The 26,485-nt window shown below is 35.0% G+C and overlaps 1 protein-coding gene across 19 annotated transcripts in view; it reads left to right on the forward strand.

Annotated features, from left to right (window-relative positions):
- Positions 1–26,485, forward strand: part of Sdccag8 (SHH signaling and ciliogenesis regulator SDCCAG8) — a 239,476-nt gene that overhangs the window by 121,401 nt on the left and 91,590 nt on the right. For 18 of the 19 annotated variants that reach the window (XM_048809228.1, XM_048809230.1, XM_048809229.1 and 15 more), the window contains 2 exons: positions 23,849–23,976; positions 26,122–26,230. In XM_048809228.1, the coding sequence (XP_048665185.1) occupies positions 23,849–23,976; positions 26,122–26,230 (237 nt within the window). The remainder of the gene's footprint in view (positions 1–23,848; positions 23,977–26,121; positions 26,231–26,485) is intronic. The other variant, XM_048809243.1, reaches the window with a different exon arrangement.

A 26,485-nucleotide genomic window follows, 5' to 3' on the forward strand; every position in this document is an offset into this window, starting at 1 on the left:
GTCAGACAGCCAGGAAAGAAAAAGCATTTCATTTTTCTCTGGTGGACACCACACTGCCTGAGCCGGCTCTTCTCCACCTGTTTGACAGGCTAGACGCCCTAGTCTCCGTGAGGCCTGGGGCAGGAGAGGTTAGAATCAGAGGCTGCCAGGAAATGTGTGTCTGCAGGTTCTGCTTAACGTTCCCTGGCTCATTCCTCTTAGTTCTGCAAAGCCCAAATGTGTATGCAATGAAAATCTACGCTGGGGATGCACTCTTCTCCCCTGCTACACAGGCCCACAGCCTGGAGCATGGTGACAATGGCAGCCAACTCATTTTCTGAAGAAGCCCAGAGGAAAACTGAGAAAGTATTGCCCACACCACTTCCTGACTCAACAACAATGAGCATAAAGTTCAATGAAACTAGAAGGAAAAAAAAAAAAGGCAAAAATCTAGAATTGTTACATAGTAATCCTAAATCCTGGTGTTTTCCTAAAACAAAGTCCTGGTCTCCAATCTTACTTTAAGGTAAAAGGATTATAGGAAAAAAAACTCATTAATTTTAATGATGGTTAATTTCTTCTTAACCACAGCCTCCTAATTGGATGGGATCACCAGGTCAGTTATTAGGCATTCCTTGTTTGTTATTCAGTGTTTCCGTGTACCCCTGAGTATGTCATACAGTGAATCACTGCTTGATAAACCAAAGTTCATTAAGGATCCTGAGAAAGTAAGGGACTTGGAGAATATTCCATCTCCTCAGTGACCCATCTGATGGTAGGTCTCATTTCAAGTAAAAGTGATTTTCTTATTGCTACTACTCTGTAAGTCAAATAAGCAGGGATATAGTCAATCTAGTAAATCAGAGTGGGCACTAAATAGGTTAGCAAATGTTTATTAACAGCCCGGAAAGCCGACATCTAACTGAGAGGACATCTCTGCTCTACCTTGGCTCTGTGTGGCCTCTTCCCAGCAGGCACAAGGTCACCTGGGAGAGAGTTGATCAGCTCCTACCTTGACCAAGCCTAGGGATGGAGAGAAGTGCCCACAAGTCTGCTCAGGTCTCAGAAGGATTTCTTCTTCAGAGAAGGCTGCTGTGAATAAGCAGTGTGTCCTTCTGACCCCTTTATTATGTGTAACTTCAAGAAGCCTGTTTCTGACCAGAATATTTAGCAAAAGAATATACTCAGAGTTAGAAGAAGAATTATTACATATATAGCTTTACTAACAAATAAAAGTATGCAAAATAAAGTAACAAGTTACCATTAGAATATGCATAGGGGTCTAGGGGAGGGTATCCAAGATGAGCCGTTAAAAGTGGGTTTTGTCACCTTCCCATTTTCTAGTAACTGATCTGAAGTGTGTTTCATCAAGCTGGGCATTGCTAGATCTTGACACTTGTCCTAGTTCTGTTTCTGATTATCTTCTGTCACTTGGGGAAAATTTCCTGTCATACTTTATTTCCTACAAATTTTGCTGTGTTTTTGAGGATATATAATAAGTATGTAAAATAATTTTAACACATTAAGGGTTCTATAAATCTGAGGTGTTGCTTATCTAGTCAAGGACTCCAGTGTTTCTAATATGAATTCATGTAAATAATATGAATATAGTATGCATTCATATAAAATAAATTAATTAGGGTCACAGTGCATTAATCAATCTACAAAACTTCAGGTCACATGAAGGTATGATCATATTATTCCATCCTTTTTGGAAAGGTTATGATTTTGACAAATTAGGGACAGAGTATATTGTTAACTCTATTTTTTCCTATTTTCTAAATGTTAAGTGGTCGTCTTTGTCTTGAGAGGGAAAACCATCTTGGTATTCTTTATATTAACTCTGTCAAAACAATATCTAATGGAAGCAGCTCTTGCAACCTAGGGGCCCTTTAAGTTCTGCTTTGTTGCATTGATAGCAAATCTCTATTCTTAACCTATTTCTGAAACCAGACATTTATTCAGAATCATTCACTATTGAATTAGTCAACAATGTTTGGGCTGAGGAAAGATGATAATTATATTATGGAATAATAAAATTCATCTACAGTGAAAAGAGAGCCCATGTCAGAATTGTAGAGGAGTCCAAATTCAGATACTGCACCCAGACCAATTTGCACAAAGAATTATCTGTTAAAAGTAGAAGGAAGAATGACAGCATGAGACAACTCGTGTAACTAATAAACTTTTTAGATGCTGTTTCATATGTTTGCTTTTCATTAAATTCAGAAATCGTTGCAACTATGTTGTTGTGATTCAGTCAACATTTATTCCTATCTGTTTTTCATATACAAAGGCTTAGGGATGCCAGAAAATAAACTGTTAACGGAGAATTAACTTCTTTGGCATGCTTTCATACTTATCTTCCAAATTAAAGAAAATGAAATGGGCAGAAACAGAGTGTAGATTACCTCCTTTTTGTCAAAAATGGTGGGAATTTGAAAATTAATAATAAAAAAGGGAACAGATGCAGTAACATGCCAGAGGGAGATTAATGTGGAGAGTAAAATCTGTGAGCAACAAAACTGAAGCAAACTGAATCAGTGGGAGGTGGTTGTACAATCAAAATCAGGATAAAAGAGAAATTACAAACAACCCTGCACTTGTCAAAGTAGTAGTAATGAAATCCTGACTCTGCCAGCAGTGAGAACCTGTGTTAGCACTTTGGGGTAAGGATGGTAGCCGGGTGCCAGGTAGGAGGGCAGTGTGAGGTTGCTGGGCAGCAGCCATCTTGTGTAGAACAGATGGCACCGAAAGCTGGCAGGGGAGGGGCTCCTTAGCAGAACTAATCAGACAGTAACAGATAGGGCAGCTGGGAAGACTGACCACAGAGAGGGAGTCTGCGGGGTAGCCGAGTGCCATGATGTTTGCAGTGGTGTGCCCATTGGTCTGAGATAAGACCTTGCAATGCCTTTCCCATCTACAGAAGAACTGAAACTTTTGTTCAAAAAGGAAAATTGAGTTGAATTGTGTCAAACTTGGGTTAGGGGGTGTTGGGTGTTAGCGGAGAGATCCGAAAAGGAACAATTGTCCATCTCTGAATTTGTTGTGTGAGTTCAATCCCAGCTTTGAACTCTGATTTTTACTATTTGTATGGCTTTGCCGTTCTCATATATGGTGTGGCAAATGGAATGATCACTTTATATATTTTATGCATCAAGGAGTTTGCAGATGAAGACTATAGTTAAAATTAGATAAGACTTTTTGATATGATTTCTACCACATATGTCCTCCACAAACGAAAGCTAAAAACAACCATATGATACATGCATTTCTACTTAATAATCTTCATAACCTAATTTCAGCTGTGTTTGATTCAGAGCTACTTGTCCTTTATATTCCCATGTTAACTGTGGATGGAACATCAAAATACAAGCACAATTTAGAGCCAAAAAAAAAAAAACTTAAACAAAGATTAAATTAAATTATTTCATAAGAAATGAAAAACTGACATGTTAAATTTAACTACTTATTAAGAAGTCATGGCTTTTTACATATAGAGTAGGGACATTCTAGCTAAAAATGTGACTTTAACAAAGAAATCCAGATCTCCTACATCTGTTTTCGAACTTGTGTATTTCTCTTTTTCTGCAGAAGGTTTATAGCTTGGCTCAATTTATTCATTTTGAAGGGGGAGGGGGAAACATTACCAGGATTTGAAATAGGTGGTATAACATAGCCATATGCTATTTATGCAGCAGTTTCTGCAATAAATCTAATTTGGTGCTGTCAAAAAATTAGACTTATTTGATATAGCAGCACATTAGTAAATGATTGTGGCAGATTTAAAGTTGTCATTTAGTCTCTTCTTACTCTTAACAGAATCTCGCAAATCCATTTCCCCCTTGATCAACCCTGTGAAATGTCTCAGTTCTTTGTCCTGCAGTCCTGAAAATATTTCCACATCTGAAAGAAGGTCTTGTCTTAAGGTAACTGAGGAAGGGGGTGGAAAAATGAATATCCTCTTTTGTTAAAAGACATCATGAATTTATCTGCAAACCAAAAACAATAAACCAGAGAAAAATAATAGTATTTTCATCATTTGTGGCTCTTAGAAAAGCGGACCTGCTAGTGTCATTCAGAATGTAGAAAAATTAAGGTCAGTTCTTTATTAAGGAGTTTAAATGTTTTACCTTCCATCCTACATCCATATGCTGTTTTAGGAAAACTGGTATTAAAGAATGTGAACGACATCAGTTCTTGTCTTCACCTAGCAGTGCCCTTAGAAACGGCTTTCCTCTTTTGTGGGGTAACCTGGCAACATTACTTCAATGCCTCTCCCCCGCCCCCCCCCCCCACGTAAAATTTGTGTTTCAGGTGTTTTTGTCAAACTATACTTTTTTTTTCTATTTAAAAGATAAAATAAGCATGTTATGCATTAAGTAAATATTTGTATTCTGTAAATTCCTGAATTACTCCATCTGTAAAAGTAGTCATGATGCTATTTCCCTTTTCTTTTTCTTACGTATTTATGGAAGGGAAAGAGTGTGTGTGTGTGTGTGTGTGTGTGTCTGTGTGTAAAATGTGTGTGTGTGTATCAGCATTCATGCATCCGTGTGTGACTGTAAATGATGTTAAAATTGAGTGTTTTTTCATTTGTTTATATTCTTATCATACCAATTTTCCAAAATAAGGCTACCAGTGTGTCTTGGAAACGTAGTTTACTAAGAAAGAAAAATTCCTTCATGGTGATTTGAGCAACCTCTATTAAACTAGCATTTTGCTAAAGTTTCTTTCTTTTCATAATAGCAAATCAGACCACGGAAGTGATCAAATTACCAGCACACTCTCAATAAATGACATTGAAAAGCAGGGATCCAGGTAACCAAACTACTATCAAGCACAGATTACATTACAGAAAAAAAAAATCAGAAAAGTAGTAGCAAACTTGCTGGGTAAATTAACTGACATTTTTTGGAATTTTCTCCACATGAACACAAATTACTTAGAAATTATGTTTAGAAAGATGAAAAGAATATGCATATTTTAAGTTCAAAATCCATAGATTAAATTACAGTATACATTACATAAGAAGGATTTTTATGACATACAGTATTTTGAAGGTTAGTTTTTTAAAAAAGAAATTACAGCTAAAAAGAGTGTCTCTGCACTTTAAATTTTAAGCTGTCATTTTTCCTTTTGTTTTTATATTTAGCTCACAATAATTTTCTTTAACATGTCTAAAAAATTGCCTTTGTAGAATTTTTTAACAAATTATAATTATGAATCAATTTGAACTTTAAGTTCAAATTTTAAATTCTATGTTTTCTAGACTGCTTTTATTAATAAAATCTGATTCAATTTTATATATTGAATTTATATAAAAGCTTTAATTTTTGTTTTTCCTAAATTTTTTTTTAATTTAAAGACCATTAATTTTATTTAATATAAGCATATACAATAAGATTAAATCTTAGGATAATTCTACAAAATATAAAAGCAGCCTTATGAATGAAATCCCATTTATGTTCACATTTATAACGGTACATTTGGTTAAATTTTTGACACATATTTTCTCCTACAAAATAATCTTCCCCTTTTTTTATAAGAAATTTTAATTAAATCATTGATTTTTCCTTCTAATGATTATAATTTTCTAAAATAATGGTAAATAATTCAACATAAGTGATTTCATCTGATTTATGAAAGGAAAAATGAGTACTCGATAGCTATACATGACAGAAAATACAATCAATTGAGAATAAAATTTTCACCTAATTTCTATATGCTGATTTTTTTTTATAGAACTTATCTATTAGTACAACTTATATTTCTTTAGATGGATTGTATGTTTGCTTGGCAGCATATATTTGGCCATTATTTAAGCAAAACTTTATTTTTTAAATGTTGGAATTTAAAATACACATGAATTAATTTGTATATTATGGTTTGAGTCTTTCAAAGCAGTAATAGAGCTATGTGTTAATCTATAGCATATAATTGAAATGGTACATATTTGTACATTTTAAGCCTTTCAGTGTAAAATTTCTTAATTGGAATACTCTCTCCCTTGGCTAATTCATTAGTGAAAATATTTATTCCTCAACTTAATGCTGTATAGTATGAAGCAATTTTTACATAGTGTAAACTTGTTTGTGATATTTTGATTTCACTTTAAAACTTTTATTTTGCTGCTTATGCATATAGTTCATGCTCAATATAATAAGAAGTGCAGACACACATGAAGAAAATACATATCAGCTGTCTGGTTTTACAAATGATCATTAAAACACCATGTCTTACTACTTTGACTCCAAATTATTGTCTTCCCGAACCCAAAAGTAATTTTCACAAGTACATTACACAACAGAATTTCATCTTCTGCTGGTTAGCAGTAGAGGATTTAAATCCATGCCGACAGTTCATTTGACAATGACCTTGAGGGGCTTTACTTCTTGAAGAAGAAAGCAGAAGCTTGCGGTAAACAAAGTTCACTTCTGACAGATGGATTGAATGACAGAAAGGTTGCGAGTGCCAGAATAGCCCTGGCAGAGGAGGAAATGTTCAGTGGAATCCAACAGGAGAGGAGGTGTGAACAGGTGCAGGGTTGCTGACGGAAGGGGAACCAGATGGAAGGAGCCAGAGCCAGTTTATTTAAAGGAAAAGGCAGAAAACATTGAAAGGCTGTGCGATCAGTGGCTAAAAGTGTTCATAGAGGAAGGTAAAAATTCACAAAGCAAAACTGCACAGTGGGGTAGCTAACACTTAGCATAATGGTAGTAATTTGTGAGTTTAGTTTGGAAGTTGCAATTGAAATACATTCATCTTGGCTCTTGACACCATCAAGTATAGATATTTGAAAGTTGTTTATTTTTTTTTTAAGTTTCTGTGCTTTTTTTTATCCATCCATTAATTTAATTTTTTTCCAGCCAGAAGCTCCGTTGTGATAATACTAAAATTGTGTCGTCAGCTAGGAAAAGAAAAAAATTTAAAGTGAAGGTTAACATTCCATTCAAATTTATCTTGTGATGCCTCAGTTTTGTTCACATATGGGAAGCAAATGCATGCACTGTTGGGTGACATCTGTAATATCTAAGAAATTTGCAGTGTTAGAATAGATGCTGTTGGTTGCTTTTGTTGTTTTGAATCTCTGTTCATTTTGTGAAGTCCGGTGTGGTTATTTCAGTGGGAAGAATGCTCTTTAAAATATATGTCTGCCTGCCATGATCTTGCAGATTAATTTCTGCTGCTGAGGTTGGACTGATTTTCACTGACTTTCAGTGACCTGCCTTCAGGCAGACACCTGCAAACTGAAGTCCAATTTGCAATAGGAACAGTGTACAATAGGACAATAAAAGAGGACTTTCTCATTTTCTTAGACCCATTAAAATGAAACTTTCTGCTCTTCAAACAGAAGACATCCTTGCTAAAACTCTGTGTGGGAACATCGTGCATGCCCCTTATATAAACCATTGTCTTCTACACTATCCTTGAAAAGTTTCCTGCATTATCAACAAGGAGATGTCATTGAAGGAGGAGCTATTAGGAGGCAATCATCAAGAAAACAATGAAAACGAATAATTATTTGAGGTTTTAAATACCTATTAAATTATCCACAAAAGTTTCTGCACATTTTCACAAGTATTAAATACACAGAGTAAATTAAATTAGTACTATACTCACATTCTCTGTCTCAGAGCAGTCTGAATGAAATAGATTGCATTCAATCAAAACTGGATGTTTTGGTACATTTCAAGTTTAAAGAGAAAAGTCTATGACCCCTGGCATGCTTTTGTCAGTGAATATTAAGAATTGGAATTTGGTTAACAGAATAGAAGATATTTGTTTATTCCTGCCTATTATTGATGGAGATAAACACTTTCTGTCATTTTTGTTTGTTTCTTTTTTTAAAAAAAATATCTTTTTAGTTGTAGATGGACACAATACCTTTATTTTGTTTATTTATTTTTATGTGGTGCTGAGGATCAAATCCAGAGCCTTGCATGTGTGAGACAAGCACTCCACTGCTGAGCCACAACTCTGGCCCCTTGTTTGTTTCTTTATTGTTTGTTTGGGTAGGGTTATATGCAACTATATTTTGGAGGAAAAATAATAAGTTATTTCTTCTAATGAAAGGAAATTAGTAAACCATATTTTAAAATGACCTTCAAAATGTCCCTCTTTCTCATTTGTTTAGAAGTTTTCATCCACTAACTATTATACATCTAAAATTTTACTTCAAATTGATTGGAATATACGTACTTTAATTGTAATGAACTGATTTTGTAATTTATTCTGTCATAGTTACTGAATAGCTCTATATAATAATGCAACTAGCATGATGCTGCTATGTAAAATAACAACAAAACTCACCTGAACTATGGAATTCCAGTAATAGTTTTTTTTTTAAAAAGCTCAATAATTAGTATCATCATTTGATATTCATACCACAGATTAAATTTCAGGCTCTTTATAGGTAGAACTAATAACCTCCCTGAAATATGTAAAGTATATTCATCCAGCATAGTACTTTATATTTTTGCAGTCTTGAGATTTTTTGAATGAAGGGATGAACATTTGATTGCTATTGAACAGGTATTAATTTAACATTTATTGAGCACATGTTCTGTTCCAGCTGTACTAGGCACTATTTACATTTTTTTAAGTGAAGAGGACATGATTCTTAGTTACAGGTATCTTACAACCTAACAGGTAAAGTTTATATTTTACACACATATATACACAAGTTTCTATAATATCTAAAAAACAGCATATAGATTTTTAAATTTACTCTAACTCAAAGATTCCATGAAATAATTAATGAAATTGTTCATCCAGTCCACCACTGATTGTAATATGTCAGAGATGAGAGGCAGAGAAGTTAAGTGATTTGTCCAATACCAGCAGTTGTTTAGTGGCAGCAAGAGGTAGAATCTCAATCTCCTTGCTCTAAGTCTAGTGCTTTTCCTGTATTTTACATAATACTCTTTTGGTCTCATTGGTAACATGGCTTGTCAATGTGTACAATGTGCACAACATGATAAATTAAAATCCTCAGTGTAAGTCTTTTGCAACCTGTTGCAGCAACAAAAAGTATTTTCTTTTTCAACTTTGGCACTAGTTCTTGAAACAAACCAAAAACAAACAAACAAACAACAATAATAACAACAAAAAAAAAAACAGGAGCTTTAGCTCACAAATAGCAAAATGCATTCCTTGGAACACTCCTTCTGAAAATTGTAATACAGACAGCTCCCCCAGGCACACTGTTTTCTCATTGACAGACATATTACCCTAATTAACTCAAATCCTACCAAATAGGTTCTACCGTAAGCCCCATTTTACAGATAAGAAAATTGAGGTATACAGAGATTAATACCTTGACCTCACAGCACTACTAAGTTGTGGAGTTGGGATTCAAGCCTAGGCTGTCAGGCTTCAAACTACACTTTTATCCATCATGCTCTATTTCCTCTTAGGGTGGATGTTGTGAAAAATAGGTTCTGTGGTCAATTTCTTTTGGAAAGATTTATAACAAGCTGGTCATTTCTTCATCACAGTGCTTCACAGAGGCTTTATCATGTTGTGCACATTGTACATCTCTCAGAAAGGAATTTAGTTTGCAGTGTTTCTCATATTTATATTATGTATGGGAACTTTTCCATTAAATTTCTGTATATCTCTGAGGAATCAAGTTTTGGGGAATATACTCTCAGAAAAACTTGTCTAAGTGGTAGGACCAGAAAATTATTGTGTCTCTCATTAGTGCATCAGACCCCCTGCTTCCCTCTCCCCTCTTCACACCACACATGTGGTTCACAGGAAGAACAGGGAGGTAGGTAACATTCCATTTAGAGTTACTCTGTACTCTAAAATGAGGCTGTAAGGTGGTGAAGCATTTTTGACCATTGCTTAAAGAGCAGCTGATAGTTCCCAGAGTCACCTTACAATAAATTCTTCCATATTTGTCCCGACTAAGCTTTTATGTGTTAATAGTGTTTGAAAATAAATTTGACATTTAAATAATTAGAGGCCAGTCTTTTAACTGAATTTAGACACTTTAAAAAATATGATTATTTGAATAAGATTTAATGGAATAAGATTTTAGTATGGATACTTGTATATATAAACCCTTTTAGACAATCTTCTGCCAGGAATTATTGGCACCAATTTAAAGTATGGGCCCCTAAATCAGACTTTGTAATAGATTTTACTTTCCTTCAACCCTCAGCATGCCAATCTTCCTCCCTTCTGTGGATCCTTTCCCATACTTTGAAGCAATGGAGCAACTCATGGGCAGTGAGCTCTACAAGTTGAGAAGTTTAGCGCTCTAATGTGTTAATTTTTCTGCAAATACACTTGGAGGTGCCTATAATTTATAATCATTTCAAGCAGCTTCCACCAGTGAATTCTATAAATAACCATCTTATAATGATAACGATGACTGGAATTGGGATTCTTACTTACTGTCTGTGGTCCTGGCTTTTCTACTCCCCTCCTTTTTGGATTCTCTAATTATATTTCTTCTGACAAGTAAACTTCAGCAATTTTTATAGGAGTTTGAAACCATCCACTGGCTTATTTGTATTCCTCCAGGTGCAGATAATGTTTAGCAAGATGTGAAAACTACAAAGGTAACCCATTAACTCAACAGGTGTTTGGGATAGTTTACTAAACTGGCTGCAGGTTGATTGACCAATATTGACTACTCGGTCCTATAGATGAAGTTTGAAAGGGTTAGTTTCTTACTAAAAACAAATAATGAATTATAGGAGGATGATTACTAGAGGAGAAGGAAAGATTTTCCTAGGGAATCTGTTATTTTCCAGTTAAAAATTATAGACTATCAAATGGTAAAAGTTTTCTAACTATGTTTATATTCACTTATTAGTAATCTATAATCCACGTACACAATTGAATATTTTTTCTATAATTTACCAGCTTGGCTCTATGGAACAACTTTTTCCATGGTTTATAATTTCATTTTAAATATGAATATGTATATTGAGAGTTGTTCCAAACCAGATCTGATGGGGGGGACTAGCATTTACTTTGGGTGTGTGTGTGTGTGTGTGTGTGTGTATGTGTGAAAGAGAAAGAGAGAGAGAGAGATAACCCAGGGCCTCACACATCCTAGGTTAAACACTCTGCCACTGAAGCTACACCCCCAGCCTTATCATTTACTTTTGTATAATACGTAACTACTTCAGCTTTATCTATTCTCAGTATTCTATCAGAATTATTTTCCTTTGTTTCTCCTTTCAAATAATGATGATTGGCTGGCTTAAATGAGAAACTTATCAAGGTTTAAAAATGTCATTTTACTAGTTTTTGCTTTTCATAATAATTATGAGCTTTGATTTCTTTGTGAAGCATTTAATTTAGCAGTTTTTGGCAATATGGCTATTTGTATTTGTGGGACATCAGGATTAAAAATGATGCTTTACTATACAGAGATAGGCAAAGGAGTTCTGCTTAAATTAGAGCTAAGAGAAATATAATGGAACCCACAAAATACAATCCACATATGGAATTTAAATTTTCAAATGGCCATATTTTCAAAAGTAAAAGGAAGCAGATATAATTAACTTTAATAAGGTATTTAACCCAATATGTAGAAAATAGTACTATTTCATCATGTAATCAATGTACCAGCTTATTAGAGATATTTTTTTACTCTTTTTTTTCCCCATAAGTTTTCACACTTGAGAATGCATTTCACATTTATAGCACATATCAATTCAATTCAATCTAGCCAATTTCAAATGCTCAATAACCACATGTAGCCAGTGGCTGATGTACTAGCTAGCCATCACAACCACAGACTTGTTACTCAGTTTTCCCACCATGCCCAATGTAGATGTGGTCAAATTCTCATGAACCTAAACCCTGGTTTTACAACAATGGGAGTAATTTAATAAAACAAGAGAAGCATGTCAGCTCTTTCTTTAATGTTGGAGGCAATAGCCAGAACTCACTTTGGTTAGTCCTTTTCAGATAAACCCACCACTTTGAAGAGGAAAAAGCGGAGGTTAGAGGAGGGTGTCACTTACCAGCCATTACTTGAAGAGCAGATGAACAAGAAACTGTAATGGCATTATATTATAACAAGTCTGATATCTTACCATCATATCCTTGACATGTTAAGAATTGTTGAAAATAAAATTGACAAATAAATAGTTAGATGTCAGTCCATCAGTTGAATTTAGACACCTTTCAAATGGTGATCTAGGCTAGACAATACTGGTTACTTTATGTGGAACATTTCAAATAATTCTGATAATATTTAATGAATGAGAAAACTTTTGTATAATATGAGATTAAGATAAAGTTCTGCTTTGACATCACATAGTTGCTACATGGTGGAGTCAGAGCTGAAGCCTGGGTTTGTGTGTGTACAAAGCCCAAACTCACATCCACTGTGCAGTACCATCTTCCCCCTGTAGCTTTTACCAGTAAACAAGGAAAATTTTTATTTTTTCCTCAAGGCTGCTCATCTTTGTGATTATGATATTGTTTCTCTTTGAATAGTCATCTTCTGGGAAATATTAATGATAAATTTAATAAGGTACCAACTACTATTTTTTAACTTACTATGTGCCATTGTTATACTAAGAATATTTGTATACAGTATCCTCATAGTCATTTTTCTTTCAAGAACACTGGGTCATGGGGTATTTGACTCATTTAAGGCACACAGCTAGTGCTTGGAGGAATTGGGGCTTCCATCCCAAGCTGGTGCCCCAATTCCAGTGCCTGTTCTCAAAATTTCTTCCTCTTTGTGTCAAAATAAGTGACCCAGTCCTACTGACAGTGGTGGGATAAAGGGAGAATGGTTGAAAGTATGCCATCATTTTTGGAGGTATTTTAGGATTCCAGTTTATATTCCTTTTCTAAGGGCATGATTTCCTCAGGTACCTTGAGAATGAGTTTGAAGATAGATTTAGAAGAAGGAAGAAGCAGGCCATAAGGAAATGAAAGGGCATCTCTGCAGCTGTAGGAATGATAAGGACAAAGACTGAGAAATGGCTAGACAAAGAGAAAAATCCAGCAAATTCATGTCACTGAAGCAAAGGAAACAGGTAGAATATATTAAGAATATAAATAAGAATTATTACAAGCAAGTATTCCAAAGCCAAATAGAAATAATGTTAAATCATAAAAAACTAAAGGGCAAAATGTTTTGATAAAGACCAACCAACTACCATAGCAGAATAATAGCTTTCTTACTTAAAGAGTAAGAATACGGAATGAGGAATCTGAAAACTTGGGCTCAGCTCAGTTTTCTGATCTGTAAACATAGTATTTTCCAGTTCCAGAGTTGTGTGCAGAAATGGAGAGGTTACAGAGATGTCAACCAAGCTTTAAAAATGAGCTACTGTTATAATAGATAAACTGTGGAACCAACCTAGATGCCCTTCAATAGATGAATGGATAAAGAAACTGTGGTATATATACACAATGGAATATTATTCAGCATTAAAAGAGAATAAAATTATGGCATTTGCAGGTAAATAGGTGGAGTTGGAGAATATCAGGCTAAGTGAAGTAAGCCAATCCCAAAAAACCAAAGGCCAAATGTTCTCTCTGATAAATGGATGCTGATCCATAATGGGGGAGTGGGGGATGGGAAAATGGAGGAAATATGATTGGGCAAAGGGGAGGGAAGCGGAGGAAGGAGGCTTGGGGCCAGGAAAGATGGTGGAATGAGATGGACATCATTACCCTAGGTGCATTTATGACTGCACATATGGTGCAACGCTACATCGTATACAACCAAAGATATGAAAAGTTGTGCTGCAATTGTGTACAATGAATCAAAATGGATTCTGCTGTCATATATACCTAATAATTAGAATGAATAAAGAAAGAATGAAAAAATGAGCTACTGTTATTATTACCAATCAATAGAAAACACACCACTAATTCCTGTATGCAAAGAAGTTGAAAGTTTCATTTCAGAAATAATGAAAATTCTACTGCTTTATTACAACAGTCTTCACAGAAACTTAGACGGGTTATTTATTTATTTATTTACTTATTTATTTAGTTTTTAAGAGAGAGAGAGAGAGAGAGGGAGAGAGAGAGAATTTTTTAAATTTTATTTTTAATTTTTTTTAGTTTTTGGCGGACACGACATCTTTGTATGCGGTGCTGAGGATGGAACCTGGGCCGCACGCATGCCAGGCGAGTGCGCTACCGCTTGGGCCACATCCCCAGCCCCTAGACGGGTATTTTAGCCATTTGAGACATAGCTATAAATTGAGATACAAATTTTAAAAAACTCTTTTAAGAAACAAATGACTATCACTAAGCCCATCAGATTTTTGATGTTAAAAAAACAAAACATGGTCTGGGGATGTGGCTCAAGCGGTAGTGCGCATGTGCGCGGGGTGCTGGGTTTGATCCTCAGCACCACATAAAAATAAAAAATAAAGATGTTGTGTCCACCGAAAACTAAAAAATAAATATTAAAAAAATCTCTCTCTAAAAAAAATTACTTTTTGATGTTAAAAAAAACTGATGATAAATTATAGCAAACCAACCAACAGAAATTATAAGCAGATCATTATTCAGCTGTGTGTTTTGGTTCCTTAAGAAAAGCAGCTGAGACCTTTCTTGTAACAAATGTTTTCAGGTACTTTCTAGTTCTAGTTACTGTGTTAGGCACTTAAAGACACAATGAACTAAGAACTAAGAACACTAAGAACTTGCTAGCAGAGGAAATATCAGCAGGAAGAGTGCCTACCTTATTTTAAATTACAAGCCTTCAGTATCAACAAGAGTTTGGTATATTTGGTGTAGTTTTCTTAAGAAAACAAAGACATGGTTAATATATTTTAGATATATTTCTACTGCAAATGGTCAGCATTCTATGGGTCCATACTTGAAAAATTCTCTCATTTAGAACACCTCACTCACAACATTCTAAATAAATAAAGCATTACTCTATCATACTTGACAAATAAGATTATAAAAATATACATGATAATCATCATTCCCATAGTATATTTCTCAACAAATTTGATATCCACAAAGGAGCCAACCTGTCCAGAGCCTATAAATCAGATCCTATAGTAAAAGGTCCTATAAATTAATTTCTAAATCTTTTTAATAATAGAATGGAAGCTCTTCAATCATCTGTACAATTATATTGACAGGTAATATAAATGCCACTATAATGTATAATGAATCTACTGATATCTGATTTGACTGATAGCAGAAGATCTAATTTGATGTTGTCATTATTATGACTAGGAATATGTAGATAAGCTGATATTTTTCAGAAAAGAAAGGCAAGAATGGATCAAAGTCATTCATTTACATAAATCAGAAATGGAAAATTTCAATTTTTGGCAGTATGAAGATGCAAAGGCAAAGTCATGATCTAATTTATTTTGTGTAATAGCATATTTGTTCTTATTGTTTAGTCTGTAGAATTGGGCACATGGTACTGTAAAATATAGGAGTGCTTTACTAGCTCACAGGAATTTTGCCTCCTATAATCATTTAATGATTGCCTCAGGCACCTCTGAGCTATTGAAAAGAATTAAAGGCTGAAAATTAGTGAAATGTGTGTTTTATGGCTGTTCAGTCTCAGTGTCTACCTATGGTATCTACCATATCTAAAGAAACCATTATAGAAATTGCTCTTACTATTGCTGTAGTAATAAGTGCTTTCCCTGCTTCTAATGTTGTCCCTTCCCCATCTGTTCCCCACACTGCCGCCAGAGTGATCTTTCTCAAGCACGGGTGTGATCACAACATTCCCCTGCTTAAAACCTTACATTGGCTCCCTATTTCCCTCAGGATAAGGGCCTTAAAAATAGATTCAAGTTCTGGCTCCTGCCTCCATCTCCAGTCTCATTTTTCTTCAATAATCTCCCCTCCACCAACTGCTCACTGCTGCCCTACAACATATATACTCCAGCCTCCAATCATGGCAGAACTGTTGCAGTTTTCCAAAGGCACCTAGCTGTCTCCTTTCTCTGGGTCTTTGCACATGCTGTCCACTTCACTTGTCACAATTTTTTTTTTTTTTGCATCATTGTTTGGCAGATTACTTCTCATATTTTAAGCCTTGAAGTTTTTAAGCTCCCCAACGGCCTCTCTCACTATTCCCAGCTACTTCTTTAATCCTTTGCTACTTACCTGTATGACAGCAGGAATTTGGCCCTGTTTTAATATTTATCATACTATTGTAGCTGTCCTTTTTTGGAAAACTCATTCATTGTATTCACTAGGTCATAAACCTTTTGGGGGTATGCCCTGTATCTTGCATTCGTATACACCCCCTTACTTTTGTGTTTGGCACAAAGTAGTTGCTTAAGTATTTGTTGAATGAATGAGCATCACACTGTTTGATTAAACAGACCCCTCATGTGATGCTGTGCCATGAAATGGAAAGAACACTGGACTGGGAGTGAGAAGACAGGTTCTGGTTCCAACTCTGACACTTGCTAGCTATGTGGCTTTGAGCAAATCTCTTAATTCCTTGAGCTTAAAGTGTTTTTTCTGTCAAACAAGGATATCTGCTCCATCTTCCTGCCTCCAAGAACTGTTAGGAAGAAAAGAGGTCAATGCATTTTAATGTGCCTTATAAAGCAGAAACCATAGACATGTGAGGAAGAGGCAATAGTAAGAGTCCATGGTTTTGTTTTAAGACCAGGATGTAACACAGTGGTAGAGTACTTGCCTAGCAAAGGGTTCAATTTCTAGTATCAGAAGCAATAAAATAAATAAATAAATAAAAGTGTAAGTAAATGTGAGTTGAGCAAGAATAATAGAAGTGGGCAAAACCCAGTCAAGCATCTCTACCTTTGCCTTGAAGGTAAGTTTTCCAGTTATTTTAGACATACATAAGAACTTTTGGAGGGAAAATTATTTTTAGGGATGTTTCTGTGAAATATTTTTCCTTTTTATATATTCCTTTGAAAGCAGTTGACCGCTTTTCAGTTTTTGCTTTCTTTCTTAGTAGACTCATGTTCTGATCTGATAACTCATATTTCCACATTGCATTTAAAGTTCTGACAGTTTGCATTGAAGGAAATATAAGCAGTTTATTCTAGAAAATACGAACAATGCCATTACATTTTGCCAACTCAAGGAGGTAGGGATTACAGAACCTAAGTGCCCTGTAGTTTTATCCATTATATATATTTTTGGACCATACAACTATATAACAGGCTCTTGGGATACATTAGTAAGCAGAAGAAAGGTCCCAATTCTCCATGTGTTTACATTCCATGTAGATGCTCATATTTTTCCTAGGAGTCTATGACCACCTTGAGGCAGATGTGTTTTTGGTAGTTTTCAATGTTTTTTACAAAGGTCAATATCTTTCTTTGAGGAGGATGCAACTAGTTGATGGTGTCTTTGTAGAAAGAAGTGATCGAATTGCACATGGGACAAATGGGAAGGAAAAAACAGGAAACTAGCTTGGGATTTGCCTTTCACCATGGATAATATATGTATTAAATGACACACATATGGATAATTGAAATAAGAGTCTTGTTATTATTTTTTTTTTTTACTTTCTCTCATTTCTCTGCTTTTCTGATAAATAAGAGATTGAAGCACAGTAATTCACTCTGAGTTTTAGGGTCATATACACCCTGTAGTAACTTGGGAACTGAAGACAAATTTTATTATTTCTCTAGGCCTTCATTTTCTCACATGTAAAGTGAAAATAATAAGGGAACCTACCTTGTAGGGTTGGTAAAGGGTTTAAATAAAAGAATACATGAAAAGAACTTATAGTAAATATTAATAGTAGTTTACTAAAATAATTAATTCTTTAAGAGGATTTTGTTTTTCTTTGCTTGAAGGAAGAAGCCCAGTATTAAGGGAATAAAGTTACTTGTCTATGGTCACATAGATAATAAGGAGGTAGATTCCTTTCTCTGACCCTCTAGCTCTGTGAGCTTTCTCCAATTCTCCATTGTCTCTCAAGACATAATTTTTCTAGAACACAAAAAGAACCAACTGTAAATGATATGCATTTTTAAAAAGAATGAAGAAAAACAAAACAAAACTGTAAGCAAATATTTAATTCTAGTTACTAGTAGAATGGCCTTCCATAGATTAGCAATTTTGAAAATACTTTCTGGGTATTCTGAATTTGAATAAATGAATGAATATGTTGAAAATAATAGGAGTCAAATTTCTCACTATTGAGGAGGAGGAAAATTACAATTATGAAAATAAAGGAAACTAGGTTCTATCTATGATGTATCATAGTTGGACATTTCAGGAGGAATGTATATATATACATATATTCAAATTTGTATACTTATATTTATACACTTATATGTATATTCTTAGCCTAATATTATCTAGTATAAGGTAACCTAGAAGCATCATGGTGGCAATGAGCACCACCTAGTGATGGATCTTGGTTTCTAAATACCATTCTCTACAAAAATGTGCAAAAAGAGATTCTTGAACAAATGCTGCATCTTGGAATCAGGAACAGTACAACATCTTGTTGGGATGAAAATCCACAAAGTGCACAAGAATAATTGAGATATATCACATCAGAACCAGCTTGAAGTGTACCCCACTGCCCAAATCCAGGATAAGTTGAATTTACAAATAAATAATGACTGTAATGAATTATAACACACTAAATGAAAGAAGAACCCATAACTCTATGGCAATATCAGTAAATTAATAAATTAAAGGAAAGCTTTTCCTTACAGGTTGATATTAACTAATATAAATAGAAAAAAAGAGTAGAAAGTCATTGGATGTAAAACTAGTAGGTGAGAGTTTGATGAGGAATGATATTTGCATAGTCTCAGCATCCTCCAACAAAGTACTTACTAATTATAAAAGAGAAAGCAATAACTTTACAGCGGAGAAGTCTGCTAATATTTGGGACTAGCTCATGAAAGCTGATTGTGAGGATGTCTTCCCAATTTGTTGTTCACTTTGGTAGTTTAAAACAGGCTATGGTGGGAAATCTCTATGCTGAAACCAGATGAATCAACAAATGAGGGATTTCTCTGCCCACTCCTGAAACTAGTTGTTATATACTTTTCAGCATACTAAAACTAACCATTGTTGGGATAAGTAGACAGCTGGGAGATCCTTCCTGTTGTTTCTCTATTCCTTCAAGAATGATTTTTAGCTCATAAGCATGTTATAAATCTTCTCCAGATTTCTTTGGTATTTTGTTTTGTTTTGTTTTTTAATGTGTGTGGTGCTGGGGATCAAACATAGGGCTTCACATGTGTTAGGCAAACACTATGTCACTGAGCTACACCCTTAGCCTCCTCTCACAAGTTTTGTCATGCAGATAGGCTACTATCACAAAGTACTCTTGTAACCCAAAGGGTTGTATGTCTTATACTAGTACTTCAGACTTAAATAAAATGGTTAATAGAGAGACATAGCATATAGGAGGGGTGTCTTTGTCACTGCCACTATAAGGTCTTGGTTCTCAGACTTGATGCAGTCATTGTTCCTGACCTCAGCTTACTATTGAATTTAAAATCATTAGAAACTCTTGGTCCCTCAATCTAATTGTAAAATTCAAACTGCATTTAAAAAAAAAAAAAAAACTCTAAAAAGTCATTTTTGCTCTTTGACGTGTGTATTTTTAAATGGCAAGTTTTAAAATAATAAATTATATGGAAAATGGGATGATAAATATCATTGCAGCCATTTTTAGAAAATACAGTCACTCAAGACTATAAATAGAAAAAAAGACTAAGTAATTGTATATTTAGTATATGTTTGAGGCCTACCCAGTGCTGATTCGCTCCTTTTAATTCTGTGCTTCTACCAAGACAACATTGTCATGGCCAGTACATGCATGGACTACAGGTAATATGAATAACTTGAAGAATAAAGATAGATGTTTCTATGCTAGAACATTTGCTCCTTTTAAAAATCAGCTTTATGGAGGTAAATTTAAATACATTAGAAGTCACAAATTTTAAGTGTGCAGTTACATGTGTTTTGACAAGTGATACAGTCATGGAACCATCAGAATGATACAGAACATATCTATTAATTCAAAAAGTGTCCTTGTGTCCCTCCCCTTCCTCCAGGACCTGGCAACACTGATCTTCTTTCTGTCACTCCAGTACTTTTCTAAAGTGTTTATGCAAATTAAATCATAAAATATGATTTGGGTCCTTGGGGCCTGGCTCCTTTAAGCATACTGCTTTTGAGGCTCATTTCAGTATTGTATGTAAGAGCAACTTGTTCCTTTTATTGCTGGTATTCCTAGCATGCTCTTGTAAGTCTGTACCACAGTCTGCTTATCCATTTAGCAAGTGATAGACATTTAGATTGTTTCTACTTTTCAGACATTATGAAAAAATCCTTCAGCCCATTGTAATAAATACCAAGAAAGTCTTCTTTACTGCCATCACTTTTGTTTTGATTGGTAAAATATGGCTAACCACAAGTTTGGTTAAAAGATGTTATCAGCAATACATGGTGGTGCACACCTGTAATCCCAGCTACCGAGGAGGCTGAGGCAGGACAATCCCAATTTTGAGGCCAGCCTAGGCAATTTAGCAAGGCTCTGGCTCAAAATCAAAAATAAAAAGGGTTGAGGATGTCCCTCAGTAGTAGAGTAACCCTGGGTTCTTTCCCCAGTACCACAAAAATAAATCATCAATGTTTTGAGTCAGAACTGACAGAAAACCAGTTGGGTGTAACTGGCTTAGCTATCCTTCCCAAGGCTCCCATGCCCAGTTAGAATTGATCTCTCAGTTTTCTATCCTTTGATAGTTTTTTTCCTCTTGTACTACTTTTCTTGGTAAACATTTTACCATCTGCTATTTAATCTCTCTTTCTTTCTCTCTCTCTCTCTTTCTGTGTGTGTGTGTGTGTGTGTGTGTGTGTAAAAATCTCCATTTTGAACTCCCTACTAGGGACAGGAACTAGGTCTTATTTATCTTTATTTGACTCAATGTCCTGCAGAGTGTGTTTCACATAATAGTCATGATAAGTATTTAATGGATTGATTTGAATTCTTCTGTAGTCCTTTCCTCGGATACCTAAGTGATTTATATTAATTCTTTTAATCCATTGTTGCATTATCTCTAGAGTATTATAAAATAAGTTTCCCTGAATAAAAATATTTTTAATTCTACCTTTGCATTCACTGTGTAAACTCTGAGTGCATTTTAAATTCTTTGTGGTCCTCACGGTGGTAGTTGTTTTTGAGCTATAAAGTGAGAGGATTTGATGAAACAAATTTGAAATTCCTTTCATTTCTAATGTTCAGAGGTTTCATTTAAAACTTACCAAGCCAGAAAGAACCTGCAAGGAGAGGGAGCAATATAGGAGGGAAGGGTAGGTGGATGGAGGTAGGATATTAGAAATATATCATGGTTGTATCTTATAATAAATAACATGCGTAGTATATCAAGTAGTGTGAAAATTGGGGAAGGATTCAAGAAACACAAGGTGTAACAACATTTGTTGGTAGAGGGGTCTTTTACATTGTTTTATTTTATAAAGAGAACTATAGTTGTGACAGTTCTTTTTTTTAGTGATTAGGCAGCTTCTCATTCTAAAACTTGATGGTTAGATTTCGCAATCCCTGTATGTTGAGGAACTGTAAGTCCCAGTTTGCAATGGGTATTCTCAGATATGACCATTAAGTTGATATTCTAATTAATAATATTCCTTTTCACTCTTAAATGCATATTGGTTTTGGACAGTACATTTTATGGTCACCCAGTTATTAGGGAACTAAGATCCTCAGGTCTCCCTACCTGTAGCCCCTGCTCTAGCTGGAGGTCTGACTTGAACATGATCCAAGAGACCATAGTACCTTTTAAACTGATTCCTTTAGCAGGACCATCTCTACTTGGCAAAGCCATTCTCATCTAATCATTCTTTTCTAACATCTCTGAAAAATGTTCGCCTCCTCATCTGAGACTTAGATTCTCCAGTTTCATTTAAAGACTGCATTCTTCTTCTATCCCCATGTCAAGGGTGTAAAAACATTCAATTTTTAAACATTCACTGCCCACTTCCTATGTGACAAAGACTGAGCTGGACTCAGGGTAGAGCATGACAAAAGGAGACAGACATGTAAACCAGTAATTAAAACGTGAAGGGTGCCAGGTGTATACAACATATATTGAGGTCATAAGGGAAGAATAGTTTACTTAGGAGAGAAAGATGGGGAAGAGGAGGGAAGAATTTTGAACTAGGCCCTAAAGGAATAGTATGAATGATACAGGGGAATTGGATGGGTGGGCCGGGGGCAATCCAGGAAGAGAAAGAAACATTTGCAATGATCCATAGCCAGAAAATGCGTGGTGTGATGGGAAAGGCAAAAAGTAGCCTCGTCTGACTATCCATTTGTTGCAATATACTACTTTGGAACTGAGTGTGAGACAAGACCTTGGACCACATCCAGGGGGGTGTTGTTGTTAGAAGTACCAGACGGGACCTTATTTCACATTTAGCATGGACCCCTGATGATTCCATTTGAGTGAGGTGTGGGTGTATTTTCATTCTGGAATTTTACACTACAACATTACCACATGCATTGACCAACTTCAATACAGGCTTTCCTTATGTTGCTTTATAATTAGAAGCCAGTGAATTGAAGTTCCACAGCGGTACATAGACTGGTAGTGATAGCTTTATGGAATTGTTTATTTTTAGTTTGGCAAAGGCTAGTCAGTAAATATCTCAATTAGTAAACTAAAACAGCATGGATGAGAAATGCCCACAAGGAGATCAGAAGATAGAAATAACTAAGTCACTTAATTGAAGGAAACCCTCATAACACTCATATTTAGAGTTTGAAGAACCAATGTAGTGTGTGTGTGTGTGTGTGTGTGTGTGTGTGTGGACACACGTGCATGGTACATATGCACAGTGTCTTCATCTGCAATGTTGCAGTAATAAGGTTCTTTGCATTGCTTAGGTTCTAATCGTTCAAGAAGTTTCTTTATTTAAGAGCCAGTGTAATTGGATGTTGACCTAGTAGGATAGGTCAATATCCTATCACAGTGGGATGGGATATTATCTTTGACTATAGAAGCTTTTCATCCTGTAGTTTCTTTCAGTGTGACCCAAAATAAATTTTATTATGAAGTGCTGAGGAAAGTTATTCATTTTCAATTCATATTTATATTCACATTATACGGCCTGATGTGTGAAAATATTTAATGAAAACATTTATGCAGTGCTATAGAATCATTTACTGGCCTCTAGATAGTCTCCTGTATTATATTTGGGATTCCATTTTAAGTTTTGGAGGAAAACCAGAAGGGGCCTACAAAGCTTAATTTTAAGAATTAAGATTTTGATTGTCAAGCATGGTGGCATTCGCCCCTAATCCCAGTAATTTGGGAGGCTAAGGCAGGAGGATTACAAGTCCAAGGCCAGCCTGGGCAACTTGGTGAGAGACTCTGTCTCAAAATAAATAAAAAATACTGGAATGTACATCATTGGTAAAGCACCCCTGGATTCAATCCACAGTGATACAATAAAAAAGAAAAAAAGAAAAACAAATTTTTAAGTTTTTCTCAAACTAAAAATTAAGTTATTACTGTTGCTAGAATTCCAACATCTTCAGGAAATACTGACCATTCAGAGGATGAAAGATTAATTGACAGTGCAAGTGAGAATGTTACAAAAGAGGGGGGGGGAAGGTATGTGTACTTTAAAGTTACAGTTATACAATATCTTTATTCATTTATCATTTTATTTTAATTTTTAGAACTGTGTCCTTTTGTGCAGATGGAGTTATGGTGTGTATTCATATTGTATGATAGGTCCGTTTGAATTGCCCCCCTTCTGGGGTGGGGGTTCTGTGGAAAGATTGTTGTCCTCTTATGCTTCACAATTTACTACCTATGGGCTCTCTATGGTCCATAGGGGAGTGATGGAGGTCTGTTGATCTGCAAATTACATTTCTGTATGTCTCCTTTCTGTTTTGTAGACTGGAAAAAGATAGCATTCAGCAGAGCTTCAGCAACGAAGCAAAGGCCCAAGCCCTTCAGGCCCAGCAAAGAGAGCAGGAGCTGACACAGAAGATACAGCAAATGGAGACCCAGCATGACAAAACTGGTAGGTGGTAAGGAAAGATTAGAGCCTGGGCACTGGCTCACAAGCCAGGCCCACGCCTTACTGTGAAATGACATCAGGAACACCTGTAACCTTTGGCTGGCCGAAGGGAGCAGATGCTAACTACACCGGAGATTCCGAATTACATATTAGTTAGCGTTTAAAAGAGAAAATGGAAAGTATTGCCCACTGTCTGTTGATTTCAGAGTGCTGCTCTCACATCTGTTGCACCATCTGGATTATGAGTTTATTTACCTGTGTTCAAGAAACGTAAAGCTGAGAGAGACCACAACAAAGTAGAAAAACAAAGGGCTTGTTTTTGGCTGGGTTTTCAGGCACACATGTTATATAAAGAAAATAGCATCAGAAGCTCTGCGGGAAATGCTCTGAGCTTACAGTTAGAGTCTCCTGAATAGCATTGAACAGTTCCCACAGTACACACATTATAGCTACTCTAAAAGCCTAATGAGTTTGCTTCAGCATCCAAACTGGAGAAAAGCTTTAGCCATTAATCGGTTCTTAATTCACTGTCGCAGCTGGATGTAATTCAGTGGCTCCAAATTGATATGTTCCTTTATTTAATCTTTGCAGCTTCGAACATTTTTAGCATTTGTATGATTTCCCCACCTCCCCCAATCCAATCTAGAGTGATGTTTAATCCTTTGCATTCTTCAAGTTCTCACAACTGCTGTTAAAATTCACTAATACAAGGCATTGACCACAGCTGGCAGCTTGGCTAAAAATTGCCATCTTTCATCACATTGGCACTATTCTGCAAACTGAGTTGGCCAGTAACTCTTTACCTTTAATTTGAAAGTAAAATGCACTTTGAAAATAGGCAGTTTGATTTGTTCAGTTGGAGCATTATGTAGTTCCTTTCACTTTTGAGTTGTGTGTTCACAGACAGTGTTAGTCAAAACAAGACAGTGTCAGTCATTATAATTCCACACCACATACTCCACGCTGATTGTACTATTAAAACAAAAGTTTAATTGATCCTGTCTCTTCCAGAAAAATGTTGCTTAATTTTAGTGCCTTGATTTATTTTGCTTTGTGTGCTATATGCTTTTTGCCAATCATTAGCTAAAATTAAAAAGGAATAAAGGATCTATCACAACTTACACTTAGAGGTAATTTTCACAGGATTTAATGTATATTGTATTTGATGACACGGTACTAAATTATTTCCTGTCTCATAGGTGGAAAACCACTATCATGAAATTTATTAACTTCATTAACTTTATTAAACTTATTAACTTATTAAATTTATTTACTTATAAAGAGGTAAATGTCATATTGACTCACAAAATTCCCTTCAGCACTTTTTCAGTAGAGATTTTCTTTTCACCACATTTGGCCAGAAGAAATGAAAATTCACCAGATTCATGTAAATCATGTCACTAAAAACACAGAGGAAATTATAGGATAATTTATTGTTGGCCCCTACTGCTAGCAGGCTCCTAATGATTAAAGAGTCTTGGGCAGAAATTGAGCATTAGATAAGAGTTTTTAAGCTGTTAAAACCATCTTTAAAACACTTCCATTTATTTTGCACACTCAATTTCTTTGACCAAATCTTCATGGAAGCACATACTATTGACAATAAAATCAACATTCTAAGGAAAATCACATAGTTTACCTTCATAATTAGGAGAAGTATATCCAAGATTCAAGGGGGAGGGTGTGAGTAGTAAACTATGTGCATAAATGCGAAACATAAAGCACGAGTTTCAGTGTAAAAGAGAATTCCTCGATTTTAGTTTTGAATTATCTGGTTGTGAGAATTTTGACACTGTTTGTGGTAGCATTCTCAAAATAAAAATATAATATCTTGCATATTACAAAGATATAAGCATCTATGACTCCACTTGAGGTATTTGACAATTTATGAACATGCTGAAATGTTACTCTAAGCTGATATGATCAAAAATGTTACTGGTGTATAATTTTATTATGAAAATAAATGTCTCACAAGATTTAGTGTCTTACCAGTTGACAGGTCCTTTAATTTAGGACATTGAAAGTATTCTAGTGACTTCTAGGAAATATGTAGTGAGCTAACGCACTTTACCACTCTACATATGGAAAGCCCTGCAGAGCTACAACTATAAACATCTTATGTTGTTGGGGATTTATTGTTATTTCTAGAAAATGAACAGTATTCATTGCTGACCTCCCAGAATACATTTTTGACAAAGTTAAAGGAAGAATGCTGTACATTAGCCAAGAAACTGGAACAAATCTCTCAAAAAAACAGGTAGGTAATGTTGTATAATATTTTCAGAGCACTGTTTGTTTGATTACTGTAATTTTTCTTAAAAAAAAACAGCATTTTTACTATTATAATCTAATATTAAAATTAGTTATCTGTTGATAAGTTTTCTGTGAAAATATTTTTGTATGTTTTTTCTTAATTGTTCATATAAATACTTTAATGTTTTCCATTATTTTGTATACATATTATTATCTGACTTTTTTAAAGTTTAGTATGAAATTTCAGAAAACAAAGCTT

The sequence above is a fragment of the Marmota marmota genome, unplaced genomic scaffold, assembly GCF_001458135.2.
Source record: "Marmota marmota marmota unplaced genomic scaffold, marMar, whole genome shotgun sequence".
Classification (NCBI taxonomy): domain Eukaryota; kingdom Metazoa; phylum Chordata; class Mammalia; order Rodentia; family Sciuridae; genus Marmota; species Marmota marmota.